At 40.3% G+C, this 17,452-nt stretch overlaps 1 protein-coding gene across 6 annotated transcripts in view; it reads left to right on the top strand.

Annotated features, from left to right (window-relative positions):
* LOC142339663 (dynein, cytoplasmic 1, intermediate chain 2a-like) overlaps positions 1 to 17,452 on the top strand; it is a 117,578-nt gene that overhangs the window by 40,679 nt on the left and 59,447 nt on the right. For all 6 annotated transcript variants that reach the window (XM_075389861.1, XM_075389864.1, XM_075389862.1 and 3 more), the window contains one exon: positions 13,659 to 13,772. In XM_075389861.1, coding sequence (XP_075245976.1) covers positions 13,659 to 13,772 — 114 coding nt within the window. The remainder of the gene's footprint in view (positions 1 to 13,658; positions 13,773 to 17,452) is intronic.

The raw sequence follows: 17,452 nt of genomic DNA on the forward strand, positions 1-17,452 counted from the left end.
ATTGAGCCGAATCACGTCTTATTTGATAGGTCTTATGATTAGATTTACTTGAAATTATGTTAATTGCACTTTTTCCGAGCTTTGTACGTAAATTGGAACGTATTTTATTCAATTCGATTGCTTATTTAAATACTGGATTCTGATTGGCTAATAATCTCTCGCTTTAAATCTATTTAGTTACTAACATCCTCCGGCCCAGAAGAAGATGCTGGGAGAATGGGTACTAATTTCACAAGCGGGCGAACGAGCGATCCGGAGGACGTGCGCAATACGGCGGAGCGTGCGACGCTGTCGGAACCGTAACGAAGTTCAGTGATCCGAGCAGTGGGGTAGTAACCCCTTGGGTTGGTCTCTTCAACTACCCAAACCAAATCACCGGTCTTAAGGTTATGCTCGGCAGGCGTCTGCCACTTGGAACGTCGGTTCAGCGCCGGTACGTATTCTTTGATCCAACGAGACCAAATAGCGTTAGCGTATGACTGCGCGCGGGCGTAACGTTTACGGTGATCAAACTCATCTACACCAATGATGGACGGGAGACTACGTGCTTGGTTACCGAGGAGAAAGTGATTGGGTGTTAATGCGCCTAGGTCGGATGGGTCGGCGCTTACGGGCGTTAGCGGACGTGAATTAAGTGCATGTTCGACCAGACAAAAAGTGGTACTTAAAACCTCATCCGTGAGGCGACGTGTTCCAAGGATTGTGTAAAGTACGCGCTTGAAACTACGTACTAGCCTCTCCCAGATGCCACCTTGGTGTGGCGCACTGGGCGGGTTGAACCTCCACTTGATGCCTTTGTGGGCAAGTTCTACAGCGATGTTGATGGTGTTCCACTTTTCGATGTTCTCGCGTAGTTCTTTTTCCGCGCCAACAAAGTTAGTGCCATTGTCTGACCAAATAATGGCTGGTGTACCCCGACGGGAGACGAACCGCTCCACTCCCATTACACACGAACTGGCGTCCATGGAAGGAACGATTTCGACATGAACGGCACGAGTAGTTAAGCATGTGAAGAGGAAACCCCACCTCTTCTCGGTAGTCCTACGTACAGTAACGTAAAACGGGCCAAAGTAGTCGACTCCGGTGTTCGTGAAGGGAGGAGACTGGTATGCAAGTCTTTCTACTGGGAGATCAGCCATGATGGGTTGAATAGTGGCAGCGCGGAACATCCTGCACGTAAGGCAGTTAGATTTAATGGAACGTAGTGAGGAACGTAATTTAAGGATAGTATAACGTTCTTGTACTTTTGCCCGCAGGTAATCAATACCTTGATGATGATGTTTGACGTGCGTGTGCCTGAGGAACAACTTTACAAACGCATGGCGTGCGTCCAGAACGATAGGATGTTTTACATCAAAGTCAACTTCGACCAACCGCTTGATGCGGCCTGCCGATCGGATTAGACGATTTGGCCCAATAAAGGGAGAAAACGGGGCAATACGGCTACTCCGTTTAACGGGTTTGTTTTCGAGAAGATCTTTTCTCTCTGCATTGAATGACTCCCCTTGCACAAGATACTGGAGATGACGCTCGGCTTCGTCAAGCTCCGTGGGGTCTATGATGCTACCATCGACGTTACGGTAACATTTGTGAGAAGGTAACAAGCGGAGTGCGTACGCTGTTATCCGTAGCAACTTCTGATAAGAACTGTACTTATCGAAGGGAATTAGTTGCGAGGGCGATTCCTTAGTTGACTTGGTTACGGATGCGGCCAATGATGTATTGGTTTCGTCAGTTTCCTTAGTTACTATACCAAGTTTGATGTTTTTAACTACTTCGATGCTTGGTTCGAACGGGAATTCCTTGGTTCTTAAGAAATCTGGACCCCTTACCCAGCTACTTGATTGCAAAACCTCAGCGGACATACCACGAGTACCGGCATCGGCTGGATTATCGCTTGAGGCAACGTGGTTCCATTCGTCAACGCTAGTGTGTTCTAAGATTTCGCAAACACGGTTTGCAATAAATATTGGGTGCTTGGTTGCAGAGTTAAGCCATTGCAAGACAGTAGTGCTGTCGGTCCACATGAAAACCCTGTTGACGTTTACTGTGAGAGCTCGACAGATATCTTGTTTCAATCGAGCGGCCAGAAGCGCTGCCTGTAATTCCAGCTTTGGAACAGTCATGACCTTCATAGGTGCTACGCGAGCTTTACCCAGGACAAACGCAAGCTCCGTTTGGGGCCCACTCGAAGTAGTTACTCGAGCTCGGAGAAATGCAACGGCACTGAAAACTTCTTGTGAACTATCGCCAAACATGTGTAGTTCCAGGTGTTCAAAGTTTCCGGAAAAGTAGCTCCTTGGTATAGTGATTGCGGCAAGCTTGGGTAGTTCTACACTCCATTCGAGGAACCTTTCAACAGTGTCTTTTGGTAATTCTTCATCCCAATGCTGCCCGCTGACACGCCAGATGTCCTTTAGTAACAATCGGGCACCAACAGTAAATGGTGCCACTAGGCCGATGGGATCAAACACCTTAGACACTAGGCTCAATACCAAGCGTTGTGTTAAAGACTTAGTTACTGTACTGGAGGTACCCCGACTCACAACTAGAGTATCATTGTTGTGATCCCATTTCAACCCAAGCACGTGCGAAGATTCCTCCTTAGATGAGGCAATTACTTTTGGTTCGGTGGACTGAGGTGACCCATCAATTCGATCAGCCAGATTTGGTACATTGCTTACAAACTTAGTAAGCTTGAACCCACCTAGATGGAGAAGTTGCACCAACTCCTTCGATCTTTTGAGAGCCCTCTCAGGTGACTCCACCGAATCCAAGTAATCGTCCATGTAGAAGTTTTCTAGGACGGCTTTGGTTGCTTCCGGGTACTGAATAACATTGTCTCGGGCTGTGCGTTGCAGTGCATAGTTAGCGCATGTGGGCGAGTCTTTAGCTCCGAATATATGGCGCGTGTATTGATACACTACAACATTTGTTGTGGGGTCCTCCCGCCACAAAAAACGAAGGGATGGCTGGTCACAGTCAGGGACACCCACTTGGAGGAACATACCCTCAATATCTGCGGACACGGCGAATTGATGTTGACGGAACCTAAGTAGTACGTGGATTAGGTTTTGAAGCAGGTCGGGGCCTGTGAGCAAAGATTTATTCAAAGAAGTACCGTGGAACTTTGCTGCACCATTTAATACCCTACGCACTTTCCCCGGTTTGTTCGGATTGATTACGGGATGATGTGGTAGGTACCACTCTCTATCCGACCGCTGCTCTACTTTGTGAGCATCAGGGACTGTGATCAAGTAACCTTTTTCCAAGTCTTCACGGATGGTATTAGCATAAGTTTCTTTCAATGATGTATCTCTCGATAGCCGCTTTTCGAGAGACTTGAGCTGTACTAGTGACGAAAAGTAGTTATTCGGGAGCTGGATGTTGTCATCAGCCCATAACATACCGACATCGTATCTTTGGCCGTTATGGAAAGTTGTTGCTTCAAGTATTTCCTGCGCGCGAGCATCCGCTGCGGATCGTGGGTCAACTTGCTTGAACGCGCCGTACGATTCCATATCATACCAAGATTTAACCTGACAAGCTAATTCAAAATCCTGTTCAATATTGGCTTTGAAACACACCGAGACTAAACTTGAACTTGACGGGAGTGGGCCACTTAAAACCCAACCTATGGGCAAGCGGACAGCGAACGGTGACCACTTTTCGTCGGCTGAAAAATACTCTAACGGGCGGATGGCATGGTAGACGTCCTGTCCAAGTATCATCTCAATTTCTCCATAGCTATATTTTACTGGATCTAGAACTGCCAAATGTGGGTAAGTTTCTTGCATGGACTTGACGTCAATGATGTCAGAACCTACGTTTAATGTTTCTCTCACGTAGGGACGCACAGTGAACGCTTCGAAGTCTTGGTCTTTATGAGGTGTCACAGTCAATTGAACCACCTTTGTGTCTATGAGTTCTTCCGTGTTTATACCCTTGACGGTCAGTTTTAATGCGGTACCCTGCAAACCGAGTCTAGCTGCGAGACTATCGGACACCCAAGAGTTACTGCAAGCGGTATCGCATAAAACCAACGCCGTAGTACTGGTACCAGAAGAATTAGTAAGTTTCAGTTCCGTGACCTGAAGGAGGCCTTTAACATCGGTCACGGAAGACAAAGTGGTTGTTTTGCTTGGTTGCTGTTGACCCGTAGATGGCCTACTTGTACCTGCGTTCGACTTCGAAGTATCGATGTTGTTGTTTGTTGAGGGTTTAGCTGGAAAAACCCTTTCAGCTCCATGAAGTAAGGTGTTATGGGAGCTGTTGCAACCATCTTTCCTACATTTACGGGGACTTGGGCATTGCCTAAACATGTGTTTATCACGCAAACAAGAGAAACATAGCTTTGCCTCAGCCACGACCTTGGCTCTCTGCGTGGGGGTCTTTTCCTTAAAGACACGGCATTCCCACAACCGGTGGCTGCCTTTGCATACAATGCAACTAGAGATTGATGTTGACGGAGATCTTTGTTGCGGCTTAGGGTTACTCTTCTGTTGCGTATTTGCAGCAAATGCCTTTGAAGCAACTTTTGATCTTGTTACTGAGTTGTTGGTATCCTCAGTCCTTGCTTTAGTTGCGGTATTCTTCATTAAATCGTGCGCTTCGGCCTTCTCTTTTAACCAATCGTTGAACTCAAGAAGAGTAGGTTTCACCCAATGCTTTTTAACCGTGAAGAGTGACCATGACTCCTTCATGTTGGGTGGTAGCTTCTGTACGGCAGTGTTGAGAAGCGCAGCACTCTTTAAATCCGAATCGTATGACAGCGATTTAAATACCCCGACAAGACTTGAAATACACCCCGAGTAGTTAATGATGTTATCGCTATTGTGCATCTTCAGTGGTGGAAAGCTGTTGAGTTTGTCCAAATGTGCACTTACAACCGCCTGTGGTTGGCCAAATTTACGTTCTAAGGTCCTCAGTGCGTCTTTGTACATTGCGCCGCAGTAGGCGAACTCAGCTATAGTTGTTTTAGCTTTACCTGTTACGAGGGTCTTAAGGTATGTCAATTTTACATCATCAGTTAAGGACTGAGAGTCAATTGCGCTTTTAAATTGACCATACCATTCGTGCCACTGAAGAGGATCCCCACTGTATTGTGACAACTTCCATTCGGGTAGTGGGTCATTCCTCTTGCTAGATAAGGCGTCAGTGAATGCCTTAATCAAGCTTGCATTTTCAGATGCTGGCGCTGGAGGCGTGGGATGCGGTGGGCCACCCCAACACAATGGTATCGGAGCAGTATGCCCGTATGTTGGATGTATAACCGGTGTGACGAAAGGTGGCGCGATGTTAGTAGTTGTACTAAAGGGGTTAACAGGGATGCTACAGTTAGCTGCGTAGTTGCTATTTGGATTATGTTGTGCACTCATTTGCAAGATGGGATGGCTGATAGCGGGGTTAGCTGTGCTTGGGGGTAGGTACGGTTGAACATTGTTGTAGACGGTAGCATTATTTGTCGAATGGTTTACGTTTGGGGGTTTATTCTGTGGAAAACTCCACAAGTTTAGATCAAGGTTACAGTTCTGGGGAGGTCTTTGTGCTGTAGGGCACGGTACCAGGCGGGTTTGAGGTGAATGGACAATGTTTTGTTGTGGAATGTTGGGGACGGGTAAGTATGTTGCTGTGCTCGCTGGAATGGGCGACGGAATCACGGGAGGCTGAGGATTTAATAATTGTTGAGGCGGGATTACGGGTGGCGGGTTCACGAGTGGGTTTAGAGGTGGAGGGACATTAGGCGGGGAATGGGCAATAGGGACTTGTGTTTGGTGTTGAATGTTACTTTGAGGTGGATTCTGTTGTTGCGGAACATGAGGCATTGACATATGTAATTGACAAGGCACACTGCAGCTTTTTGGACCCAAGAATTGATTTATTTGTGGGTTTGTTAAAAAATCAGGTACAAAGATGGCGTTCGTTGGTGCAATAGCGGGTGACGGTGGCCGGGGAGGTTGCATAGGTGGCTGAAGTGGTGGAAGTGCAACATTTTGTACGTCGACTGATACTTGGTTCACCTTACCACTGCCTGAGGGACTATGTGCCTGCTCGACTCTTTGATCAATGAGTGATTGCTGCAGTTGAGCCTGGAGATATTCCCGATACAAAGCTTCCTGCTGGGCAACAGAAATTGCAACTCCTGGCCGTGTGTACTGAGAAAGCATTTCAAGATGATGTAAGTTATCGGCAACATTACTTGGGTTTTCTGGAGGATTACTAGGGGAAGTATCTTTAACAGGAGGGTCGGCGGTTGCTGAACCAGGACGAGAAAAGTTTAACTCACTTGAATTACCTGCTGGAAACGAATTTACCCAATCCTGAACAAGTCCCTGACTTCTATCTGATCCCCTATCTTTAAACAAATTCAGTTCACTTGAGTGGTGACTAAACAATGAATGATTATCCATTAAATCAGCCTCATCTAATTTAGCTGCTGCAACACGCTGGCGGTGGTCTTCCTCCAATTCTTGAAGTGCCATCTGTTCCATTTGTATTTCAAGCTCCTTTTTTCTCATGGCAATTTCGTGTTTTTGCTTAGCGAGGCGCATGGCAGCTTGTTCTTGTTTCTCGGCCTCTTCGCGTTTTAGTTTTGCCATTAGAAATTCATGTTTACGCTGGCTAGACATTGATGATGTTGTCCGGCGTGAACTTCTCTTAGATTGCCCTTGAGGATTAACGCCCTCACATACGGTGTCTCGGTCAGCAACTGAGTCAATATAGCTTCTAGCCGCAATCAAGAATTTATCATTGTTCTTGGTTTTATCATCCAACCATTGCTCAAGGACAGGGTAAATTGAATCTGGGTTCTCCGCTTTACTGGCTAAGTCAAATAGTTCTTCATTCTTCTGCACTAGTTTACTGAAAACATCCTTCAACTTAGAAACCAAGCGTTCAACTTTAACCCTCCTGTCTTGACGATCTAAGGCATCTGTGATGTCCTTATGGATGTTACATAACTCAGATTCGAGATTAGATCTTGCATTAAAGAGTTTTTTCAATTTATCCTGTTGTTCGGCCATGATATTGAAATGGCTAGTTTATCAAGGTAGAGTAACCTTCAACCAACCACGTGGAATGCGGGTTATACCGAACCCAAATGACGACGATATGATAATCAAGACGTCGAAGAGCAGAAAAGAAGTTACCGAGTAATGAATTACTCGGCGAAAATGAGTAAGAAATTATAGGGTGCGTCTAACGTGCTTGAAAGCAACGTGAGACTAAACAGGAACACAGGCAACCGGGGAAAGAGGACTGGGTGGACGAAGCACGACGAAACGGGAAACGAAGCGGACGGGGCGGGAAGGACGGACGAACGGCGCGCAACGCAACAGGGAACGGAACGGAACTGGCGAAAACGCGTGTAGTAAATGGGCGACGCGACGGACGGGACGAAACCGCTGAACGAGCGACGCACGAAGAAACGGGAAACGAGACGGACAGAACGGAGGCGTTGAGCGAGTAGCACGCAACGAAACGGAAAGGCGGGTCGGAACGGGCGGGAGACGATTACGCAGTGAGCGGGGAGGTCGGGAACCACTATGCTAGCAGACCGCAGCAACAAACTCAACCAAACAAACTAGCCGTAACTCCAGAACAAACTTAAGTCACAACCTAGGAAGGAGGAGAGATGCTACTGTAAGAGGCAAACTAGCACAAGTCATTATGGGGCTTAATATATACAAATAACGAACTAATTTACGGCAAAGCTGTAGTATACTAAATGGATGAAAAGAGCAAGAAATTTACTAGCCGTAACTCTAGAATAAACCTAAGTCACACCCTAGCAGTATTCAAACCTAAACAACCGATCAGCATACCAACAATATTAAACAAACTACAGCAAAAGTTAAGTAATATGCAGCGCTTTTGTAGTCTATGAAAGCTGGAAAAGTGAGGAAACTATCTAGCCGTAACTCCAGAATAAACTTAAGTCACACCCTAGAAGGCAATACCCTAAACCAACCAACATTCATACAGTTACACGCAAACATACAGCAGCAAAAATCAATATACTACAACAGGGAGGCTAGTAAATTAGTAAAGTTGAAAAGTCGAAGAACAATCCAGCCGTAACTCGAGAATAAACTTAAGTCACACCCTAGAAAGCTGTTAGACCTGAACAACAAACCAGCATACTAGCATACTCAACATACTACAGCAAACAACATACTTCATCACATATGACATACTATATCGAAATCCGGAAAAGTAAACGGAGGAAAAGAAAAGCAAAGTCTTGGGAGAGCGACGTTATCGAAAAAAAACGTAAAACGGAGAATTGTAAAGTTAAAGAACGAAAAGAACGCGGACGAAAAACGGTATATAAACGAGCGACGAGAAAAATAATGGGAATTCAATAATTTTTTTGTAGGCCGGAGGTTGTGAAAATTTTCACAACTTTTTCTGTTTAATGATTTTCACTCAATTAACGAACCTTCTTGTTGAGAAAATGATTTTTGACAAATTTGTCAAAACTTTATGCATTTGTCCAATTTTTCTCAAATTTTGGTCAATTTTTCGCAAATTCTTGATTACGGAACGGTAATCCAGTAAACTGGACGGTTTTAAGCTTGAATATACGGTTTATCAGTATTCGGTATTGATTTTCTAAAGTTTTCGGAATTGCATCAAAATTGACCAAAATTTTTCAAAATTGAACAATTTCGCATAATGTTTTCTCGGTTTTCTCTATATCAGAGGCAGTTGTTTGATATACGATCCGACTTTATCACATTTTTTCAAATTTTCGACAATTGGACCAAAAAATTTCAAAATCGATATTTTTTGGTCTCAAAAATTATGTTTGTGGAAGATTAATTGTGACCGATTATCTATATTAATGAGCTGATACCGTTAACTTTTTTTTTGTTAAGGTACTATATCTCAAAAAATATCTGCTAGGGGTTGGAGTTTGCCGTCTAAATCAAAAAAATATATCGCATTCAGTAAAATAAACGAAATTTGTGTGGTTCTGTCTTACAGTTTTCTGTAACTTTTTTCTTTGGATCAATCTCACTTTTTGATCTGAGACTCTTGATTCAATTCGATCCAGCCCCTAATGCTCTCGTTCGTTCTCATCGTGCCTGACATTCTGCGCTGTCCGATTGGGTAAGTGAGTGAGCATGACTGGAGGAGCTCTTCTGTAGTTGGGTGAGTGTATGGGTTCGTTCTACAACACAGACACCAGCTGGTGGAAGTCCAGAGACAACAACCTCTGCTTGTACACCAACATCTCCATATCATCAGCTTCAGCAGCTCCACTCATCTTTGGCCGTCGGATGATCAAGTAGACGGGGCGTGAAATCTTTTAGTTTTTCTAGAAGTGCAAGTGAAGGTGGGAGTGGACTTCACAAGTCAGTGCACACTAAGGTGGAATGCCGGGATCGTTATTCAATTCCACTACAAGAGCCCTCACGTTGTATATCTGCAGGATAACTATATCCACTCTGAACTGTGACATAAACGCTGTCCCTCCCGGGTCGCGGCACCAAAATGTAGCTGAGAAGTAAAACAGTCTACCAAAGCTTCAATTTTTGAACGATATAAAGCAACGCATAAGACAACGTATATAAGCATTATTAACGTATTAAGATTGCGACGATCATAGCAACAAGTGGTTTTTTAGACGGCAATTTTTGATGCTCATTTGGCCGGTATTTTGTCTAATAACGCATTAGTTCAATGCCAGTCACCATTTTGTGCCAATGAATCCAAAAACCCGAAAATTATTGAGCCGAATCACGTCTTATTTGATAGGTCTTATGATTAGATTTACTTGAAATTATGTTAATTGCACTTTTTCCGAGCTTTGTACGTAAATTGGAACGTATTTTATTCAATTCGATTGCTTATTTAAATACTGGATTCTGATTGGCTAATAATCTCTCGCTTTAAATCTATTTAGTTACTAACAGATCAACCCATGGACTAGTAAAATTGAAGCAAAAGCACTTCAGAAAAAGTCTGCCAACTTTTCCCTCATTTTAACTATTTACGCTGAAATTGCGTCAATTACTTTGTGTTTTGGGGAAATTGTTCAACTTAATAAATATCTTCTAACTTTTTCTGACTTCAAATATCAGCAATTTTTGAATTGAGACCCGTAGATTAGTTCTTGACTACTTGCGAATAATTGTTCCGACCCCACTTGTGGGGGGAGGAACTATATACTCAAATGGATTTTTTGTTCAGACAATTTTGGCCGATCGATATATTCATCGTAGAGAAATGTAAGTGGTATCATTAAAAAGCTCGCCCAGCGTAGAATTCGAAATTAAAAAGTTTTTTTTTCAAGTTCGTATTTTTTGAGGAGTTATCGAGGATTGAAATTTTGTGTGAACACGGGATGTTTGGCATGATTGTTCACTTTTAGTGTAATTTTTTCTACACTAAAAAGACTAGTTCTGGTCTCATAGGGAAGTTCACTGTAAAAAACCGAATTCTATTTGAGAGCTTTTTTTAAGAAAACTTTATCTTTTTTGTTTCTTTTTAAGTCACCTAGAGACTAGTCACTTTTCAAATCGAGGTTCCGTTAATGACAAATTTCATTTACAGTCAAATGAAGCCCAGAGAACAAAAGACTCATTTTCAAGAAATCGCTCATGTTTTTTTTGACTTTGACTCGAGTTTTTGTAATTTTTAATAAAATTTTGATGTACTTTTTGACGTTTTACTTTTTTGGAGTCCCATGGCACACTCGTGTTGACTGAAAGTTCAATAGGTTTGGCAATGAGCCTTAAGTGATCCTATCTAGTGCTCTGAGTTGACAGCTTATGGCTGTTAAGACTTCAAAAATTAATTTTTCGAAAAAATTTTTATGAACAATTACCGATCTTAACTTGTTTTTCTGAACTGTAAGCCAGTATCAGTAATGACAGGAACCCTCCCTTTCTGCTGCAACCAAACTAATCAGTTTAGCAGTTTTATCTTCTAACCATTGGTTTTATGACTTCGATGCCACAAGATTTGAAAAAAAAAATTTTGAAGATTTTGGATATTTTTGTAATTTTGGTTCCCGCTGAAATCTTATCACATTATCCTTATATCGATAGCTCCAACTGGCTAAGTGATAACGTTCGTTCAACGGATTAAACATAATTTTTTCAGATAAAAAATTATGGTTTAACTGGCTTCGACTCTTTCTCCTCAACTTTTCTACTGATTTTCTTCTAGTCAGTAGTCTTATTGTGATGTCTCATTGATTAATTATGCATGAAAAATATACTTCGCCTCCCATTGAGAAACAACTGAGCGTATTTCTTGTCTTCCGTTGAAGGCTATTAAATTTAATGGCTGTTAAGACTTTGAAAATAATTTTTCGAAAAAATGTTTTGAACATTAACCGATCTTTAAGTTGTTTGTGAACTGTGATTCAGTGTCTGTAATGACGAGATCCCCTTACTTTCTACTGCCACCATAATTAATATGAATAGCGCTTTCATCTTCTAACTATTGGTTTTATGACTTCGATGCCACAAGATTTCAAATTTTTTTTAAAACTTCTGGATCTCTTCGTATTATTGGTTCCTGTTGAAATCTTTTCATGTTATCCTAATATTGATAGCTGCCGTTGGCTTAGGGAAGGCGGTCAATGGATCATAGATAAAGTTTTCTGTTGAAAGGTTATGGTTTAAAGGGCTGCGACACTTTCTTCTCGCAATTCTCTACTGAATTTTTGTTTTTTGCCTTTATTTGTTGTTGTTCTCATAGTCATTCTTTTATTATAATGAGTTATGGATGACTTGTGAATGACAGACATCATTGTGAATTTAGCGAATTTATTGGCTTCCGTTGAAAGCTATTGAATTTAATGGCGTTGATACCATTGGTTTTCTCAAAAGTTTCGGTGTTAAATTGTATTTGTTCATAATTGTTGATTTCTTGAAGTCATGTTGTTGAAAAAAGAAGAATCTCCTTGCTGTTAAACAATTAGTTGGAAATAGATAAATTTTACTCGAAAGTTTTTTAATGTCTTTGCCACTTTTCTCGCTCAACTTTTTTTGAATTTGCGGTTTTTGCCTGATTTTTTTAGGTAGCCGTAAATTGCTGAACGGTCGCATAACTCTGTAATGGAGTATTATGTGAGCAGTGTTAACCAAAGCAGTCAGTTTAAAGCGAATAGTCTTAAAGTTTATGATAGACATTTTCAAAGATTTTTAAAACTTTAGTTTATGATTTTCTTATCGTCAACTTGTATCTTTTTCTCATCATTGAGAAGTCCGTTCCCATTCCTTGTGTTTCAAAACTTTTTGTGAGCACTGTATTTGTGTTTTTTCTTCTTATAGCACATTCGCGTAATAACAAATCCAATTGACTTTCAAATTTGCTCAAATGAAGTTAATTAATCATTCAGTCTAGCTTTAGCTGAATTAGTATAAATGAAAATTGAAAAAAAATGCATAGTCTTCGGGTAATAGCTAATGATTTTATTGGCTTCAAAAATTTTTGTTTTCGCAAATTGTAATTTTTTGAGTTTTTCTGCATCTTTAGTCTGATCCTATGGCTTAGTCTAACCAAAAACAGGCCGTATTGGTTTCATAATAAATTTTTATTAAACTTTTCATTGTTAAAAACCAATGTTTTTTAAGACTTTAGAAATTATTTGGTTTACAAATTGTTTATTGCTTTTTGAATTTCGCCTTCGCCTCATTATTTCTTCTTTTGTCGATTTATTACCTAGTCTCATTAAGGAAAAATTCCATCTGCTGTATAGTTGGGAAAAATAAATGTGTGTAGTTAAGGTTTTATCCGGTTAATTTTTGGCGTTGTTACTAGGTGCTTTTAAATTTAGGTATTTAGTTTTTGCCGTGAATTTCTTTTTTTGCTTATTTTGCTGTTTGTTTATTCTCTTAGTTTTTGTAATTACAGATCTCGCGAGCGCTGTAATGAGGTCTGGCATTATGTATTTCAATTAGTAGTTTGAACCGATGTTTTTAACTCAAATGTCTATTTTTGTTCTCTTCATTTGGTTTACAATTAAGGCAAAAATGTAGATCAGCTCGGGTCGGAACATCATGTGCGAACGCACATTAGCGAGCCTCCTTGTTTCTTTACAATTCAGCGTTTCACACAAAAACGCTGTAGTAGGTGCTTGAATTATTGGTCAATGAGTGAGGGCTTTCTAGAGGTGTTTGCCATTTTTCGCTCAAATTGTAGCCCCGTGTTCTGATTATTTTTTACTGGTGAATAGATAACTTTTGCAGTTATTGCTCTTTTTTAGCCTAAAATGTCTCTCCATTTGACAAATAAAAGTTCGTTGGCTACTTAATAAAGAAAAGATCCGATACCAATTTTCGGAATTTTTAGCATCTAATTTACCATTTGCTAATATTTTCTCAAGTATAAGAACTACACTACCCCTATATCTGCGTGCGAGAAATTGAGTCTGTGAGAAATTGTGAATTGAATGGGACGAGGACTGTTGGTTGTGTGCCTTCGAGTTTAAGAAGCGTTTTGAAAAAGATAATACGCCGAGCAAATTTTTGATCAACCCCGTTATGCTATGAAAAATTGTTTTTTTTTTGCCAACAAAATGATTTAGTTTTGTATGATTTGCGTGTAAAACTAATGTAGAACATCGAATTAATCTTTTACTGACTCATCGGGCACCAACTAGAGTTTTATGATCAAACAGCAATTGTGTTGTTTTTCAGCACCCTGTGTTCTGCACGGAGGTGGTGGGAACTGAGAATGCCCATAACCTCATCACAATCTCATCTGATGGCAAGCTGTGCTCGTGGAGTCTGGACATGCTCTCAGAGCCACAGGTAACGAGAAGTTTTCTGACAGTAAGAAATTCTTTTCTGATGCTCAGAGCAATTTTCAACTGAGTAAATTGAGTTTATCAACCAAATAAATTTAAAGGATTTGTAACAAAATGAAATAAATCAACAAATCATAAATCTGTCATAATACTTTCAAACATCAGTTTCTGTTTTCTTCTTGAGTATAAAAATGGTTTTAACTCTCGTCTTACTTTTAAAGGGAATTTTTTCGTGCTGATGAGAAATATTATACAGATGAATTCATGTTAAAGCTTGTTTTGATTAAAATTCTGTCTGGTTCTGAACTGTTTTAGTTGAGAATTTGCTAAGCGTTTAATACAACGGAGTTATCTTGCTAAAATATATTATGACAAAATTTTATCAAGGATATTAGTTCAAAAGTCTCTACTGGAAATTGGTTTATCTCTACGGGAAGATATCTTTTCTGCGGAAGTGGAAAAAATCTAATGGGCGAAACACTGTATCTGAACGAACATTTGTTTTCTCGTTTACGATTTTTCTATTCACGTGCGGTAATTTTACTTTGATTTCTTTTGTTTTTCCGATTTTTATCGGGCTTTTGTCTAATTGGTTTTCCCAATCCATTCATTGTCCATTCCAGGTTAAGGGTTTTGTTTAGTCAGTGAAAATTCTCGAAATGTAGGTCAGCACTGTCCTGTGTTTTATTTCGTTGTGAGGATTTTCATTACGACTATATGACAAAACGGTCACTTCAAATCTTCTTTTTATTCATTCAGCAGGTTTTGTTTTACTGAATTGTGTATGTGACAGCATTTTTAACTCTTTGTGGAGTGATTTGTTTCTGAGACGCCCTCATCTTCTTGGCCGGCTATTATAGCGGACCTATTTGTTGAACTTCGTCGAGTAGAAGTATGTTTCGCTTTACCATTCTACAGCTTGTTCAACTTTTTGCGTGAAATCTTATATATCTCCTAAGGCAAGTTACATTTCTCGCTCATTCTGCTCAAAGTGCTTTTAATTATTAATAGCCGCCTCAGCTTCTCAGGCGGCTATTATAGCGCTCCATTTGAGAGCAATTTGTCCGATGGTAGTCAGATATGTTTATCGATCTAAGACTGCAAATCTACGAAATCATCGTGCCTTATTTCTGGCAGCTATTTTTATAGCTGCGAAGCTGTAAGCTGAGCGTAGCTATATTGCGGTGCTCTTGGTTTTTTTTGTTTCGTCGTCTGACGCTTCATTTTCGTTTTACATTTGTTCTAGAACATTCTGTCTCGTCAGTGCTTAAATGGCTTTTTCGCGCTTGATTTCACGCTTTCTGCGTGACCTAAATTGCGGTTATTCAGAAACAGAATCTGTTCCTAAAACAAATTTGATTGTAAGAAAACAGATTGTATGGTCCGACAGCCGAGTGGTTAAGGCGACTGGCTGTAAATCCGGAGAGCGCCGGTTCGAGACGCGACAGGGAAACTTTTCTTGCACCCAAAAACAATCTCCTTTGAAATAAACTTGTAAGTTTTATAGGCGGCGGCGATAACTATTATCAACTCACTTCTGTATCTTTTTCCATCTGTATTTTACGGCACGCAAGTCTGTTTCGCAGCTATTCCAGCAATCTGCCGGCTATGTTAAATGGAATGAGTTCATTGTTGCCTCTCAATTGACCATGTTTTATGAGAATTCGTATTAATTTGTTTTTCGTCATGCAATTTTCAGTTTTGACCAAAAATTGCTCAACTTTTTTTGGTTTTTGAAACTTTTTTGATTGGCAGAAAACAAGACGTTTGTGAGCTGATAGGTAGCAAGGAACTTGTCGGCAACTTAACATGTGGAGTCAATGCTTTTGAAATCATAGTTGACATATAGGAGAGAAAAGCTTAAGGCCCTAGAATGGTTGCTTTAGCATAGGTATTTAATACAGTTTCGGAAAACATGTCCTTTATTACCACCTGTTCTTAGTTTGCACAAAACCATTTTGAACATTCGGTTTATCGGAGAAACCATATTATTCAATCGCTTTTGAGAAAATGTTCATGAGTAATGTAGTGGAATGCTTTTGCAAAATCTGAAAATGGTTTCAAGTTTTTGCTCCAAGTTTCCTGAAACGGTTCAAACTATTTGTAGAATGGCATCAGTTGCTGAGTTCCTTTTCAGAAAACCAAGATAGTTATAGTTGCTGAATGTAGCTATATTGGGGTGTTCCTATATCTTTCCCCGTCGTCTTGTGCTCTTTTTACGTTATACGTTTGTTCCAACGGCAAAGCTGAAAGATCGTTTTCTCTGAATTGCTTCTTTCTATCGCTAGCGATTTTGGGGCGCGTGACTTCTTCGCTCATTTTCTCCAGCAAAAGTGTTCATATCATTTGCGTGATGAGGTTTTGATCATAAGCGACTTACCTTTTCTTCAGGAAAATGGCTTGCGTGCAGAAATGTAAATTTCATTTTAATTTGTTAAAGTGAAAGAAACTCATATGTGTAATTAAGGTCCCTAATGAAGTTTCTATGGAGGGATTCTAAACAGGGCATGCTATTTTATTGTTGAAATTTATTCTACCAATTTTTAATCGGCGTCGATAACTTTTGCAGCTCATTTTTGTGTCGGTTATAACTGTATTCTACGGCAAGCAATGTTTTTTCGCAGCTAATATGGAAATCTGCCGGCTGTGTTTTCTTCTGAATAAAAAGACCTTCACCATTTTCTGTTAATTGGTTTAAGAGAAGGCACTTAGAAAATCTGGTTACCAAATGGTCGTTTGCAAGCGTCTGATAAGCGGAACAAAATTTAGTGATAGCTAGGCATCATAAAGATAGCTAGATGCAGTGTTTATATACTGAATAGTTTTGTTCTATGTTAATTGCTCTCAAACAAATTTTGTAAGATTTAAATTTGTCCTGCTTATTTTTTATGCATTTTTTGTTTGATAGTTTGATATAATTTTTTTTGATAGTTTCTTATTGTCTGGCCATTTGTGTTTTCGTCAGCAAAAATGGGATAAACAGATAAATGCAGGAGATAATTACGTTGTGCAGAAGTTCTCTCAGAGCCGTATGCCTAACGAGTCACCGAAGGTAACCGCTCAACGGGCGTTTGAGGGCACTTTACCCGAAGTTAGTCGGTTGTGCTTTTAATAGCTTGTCCCAATTCTTATGATGCCCTACAGGCTATTTTACGTACAAAAGAGAGCAAGGTTTGTTCTTTAGTTCATCCAACACCTGAATTGGCGCCAGAGCAGTCTGTTGTAATAAGAACAACAGCTCTAAAATCCTAAGCTTAAATTTGCTTTTCAAATTGAACAATGCCTTCATGAAGAAACAAGTCATAGAAATGATTAAATTGTATGGCGTATCCGGATGCAACTATTTAGGACCTTACTTGTAAGAGTGAATTTGTTGTATTTCAACATTGAGCACCTGTTGCAGAGAAGTTTTGTGGATTATTTAAAAGCAGTTTTTCTAGAATATCTCGTTTGTTGGTTAGATCAACACGATATCTGAATTATGCCCTGAAATTGGTAATCCTATAATTTTATGAACATTAGTGATAGATTTTGGCGACACAGTATATTTTACCACCTTCCGTTAATCAGTTGTTTTTAATTGCTCTTGAGTATTAATTGCATTGAGTATGACAATTAATCAGTTATTAATTGCTCTTGAACGAAGTTCATAGCAATTATTGTAAACGTGTGTGTCTTTTTTAT

This window comes from Convolutriloba macropyga, chromosome 5 (assembly GCF_964194025.1).
Source record: "Convolutriloba macropyga chromosome 5, txConMacr16.3, whole genome shotgun sequence".
Classification (NCBI taxonomy): Eukaryota; Metazoa; Xenacoelomorpha; order Acoela; family Convolutidae; genus Convolutriloba; species Convolutriloba macropyga.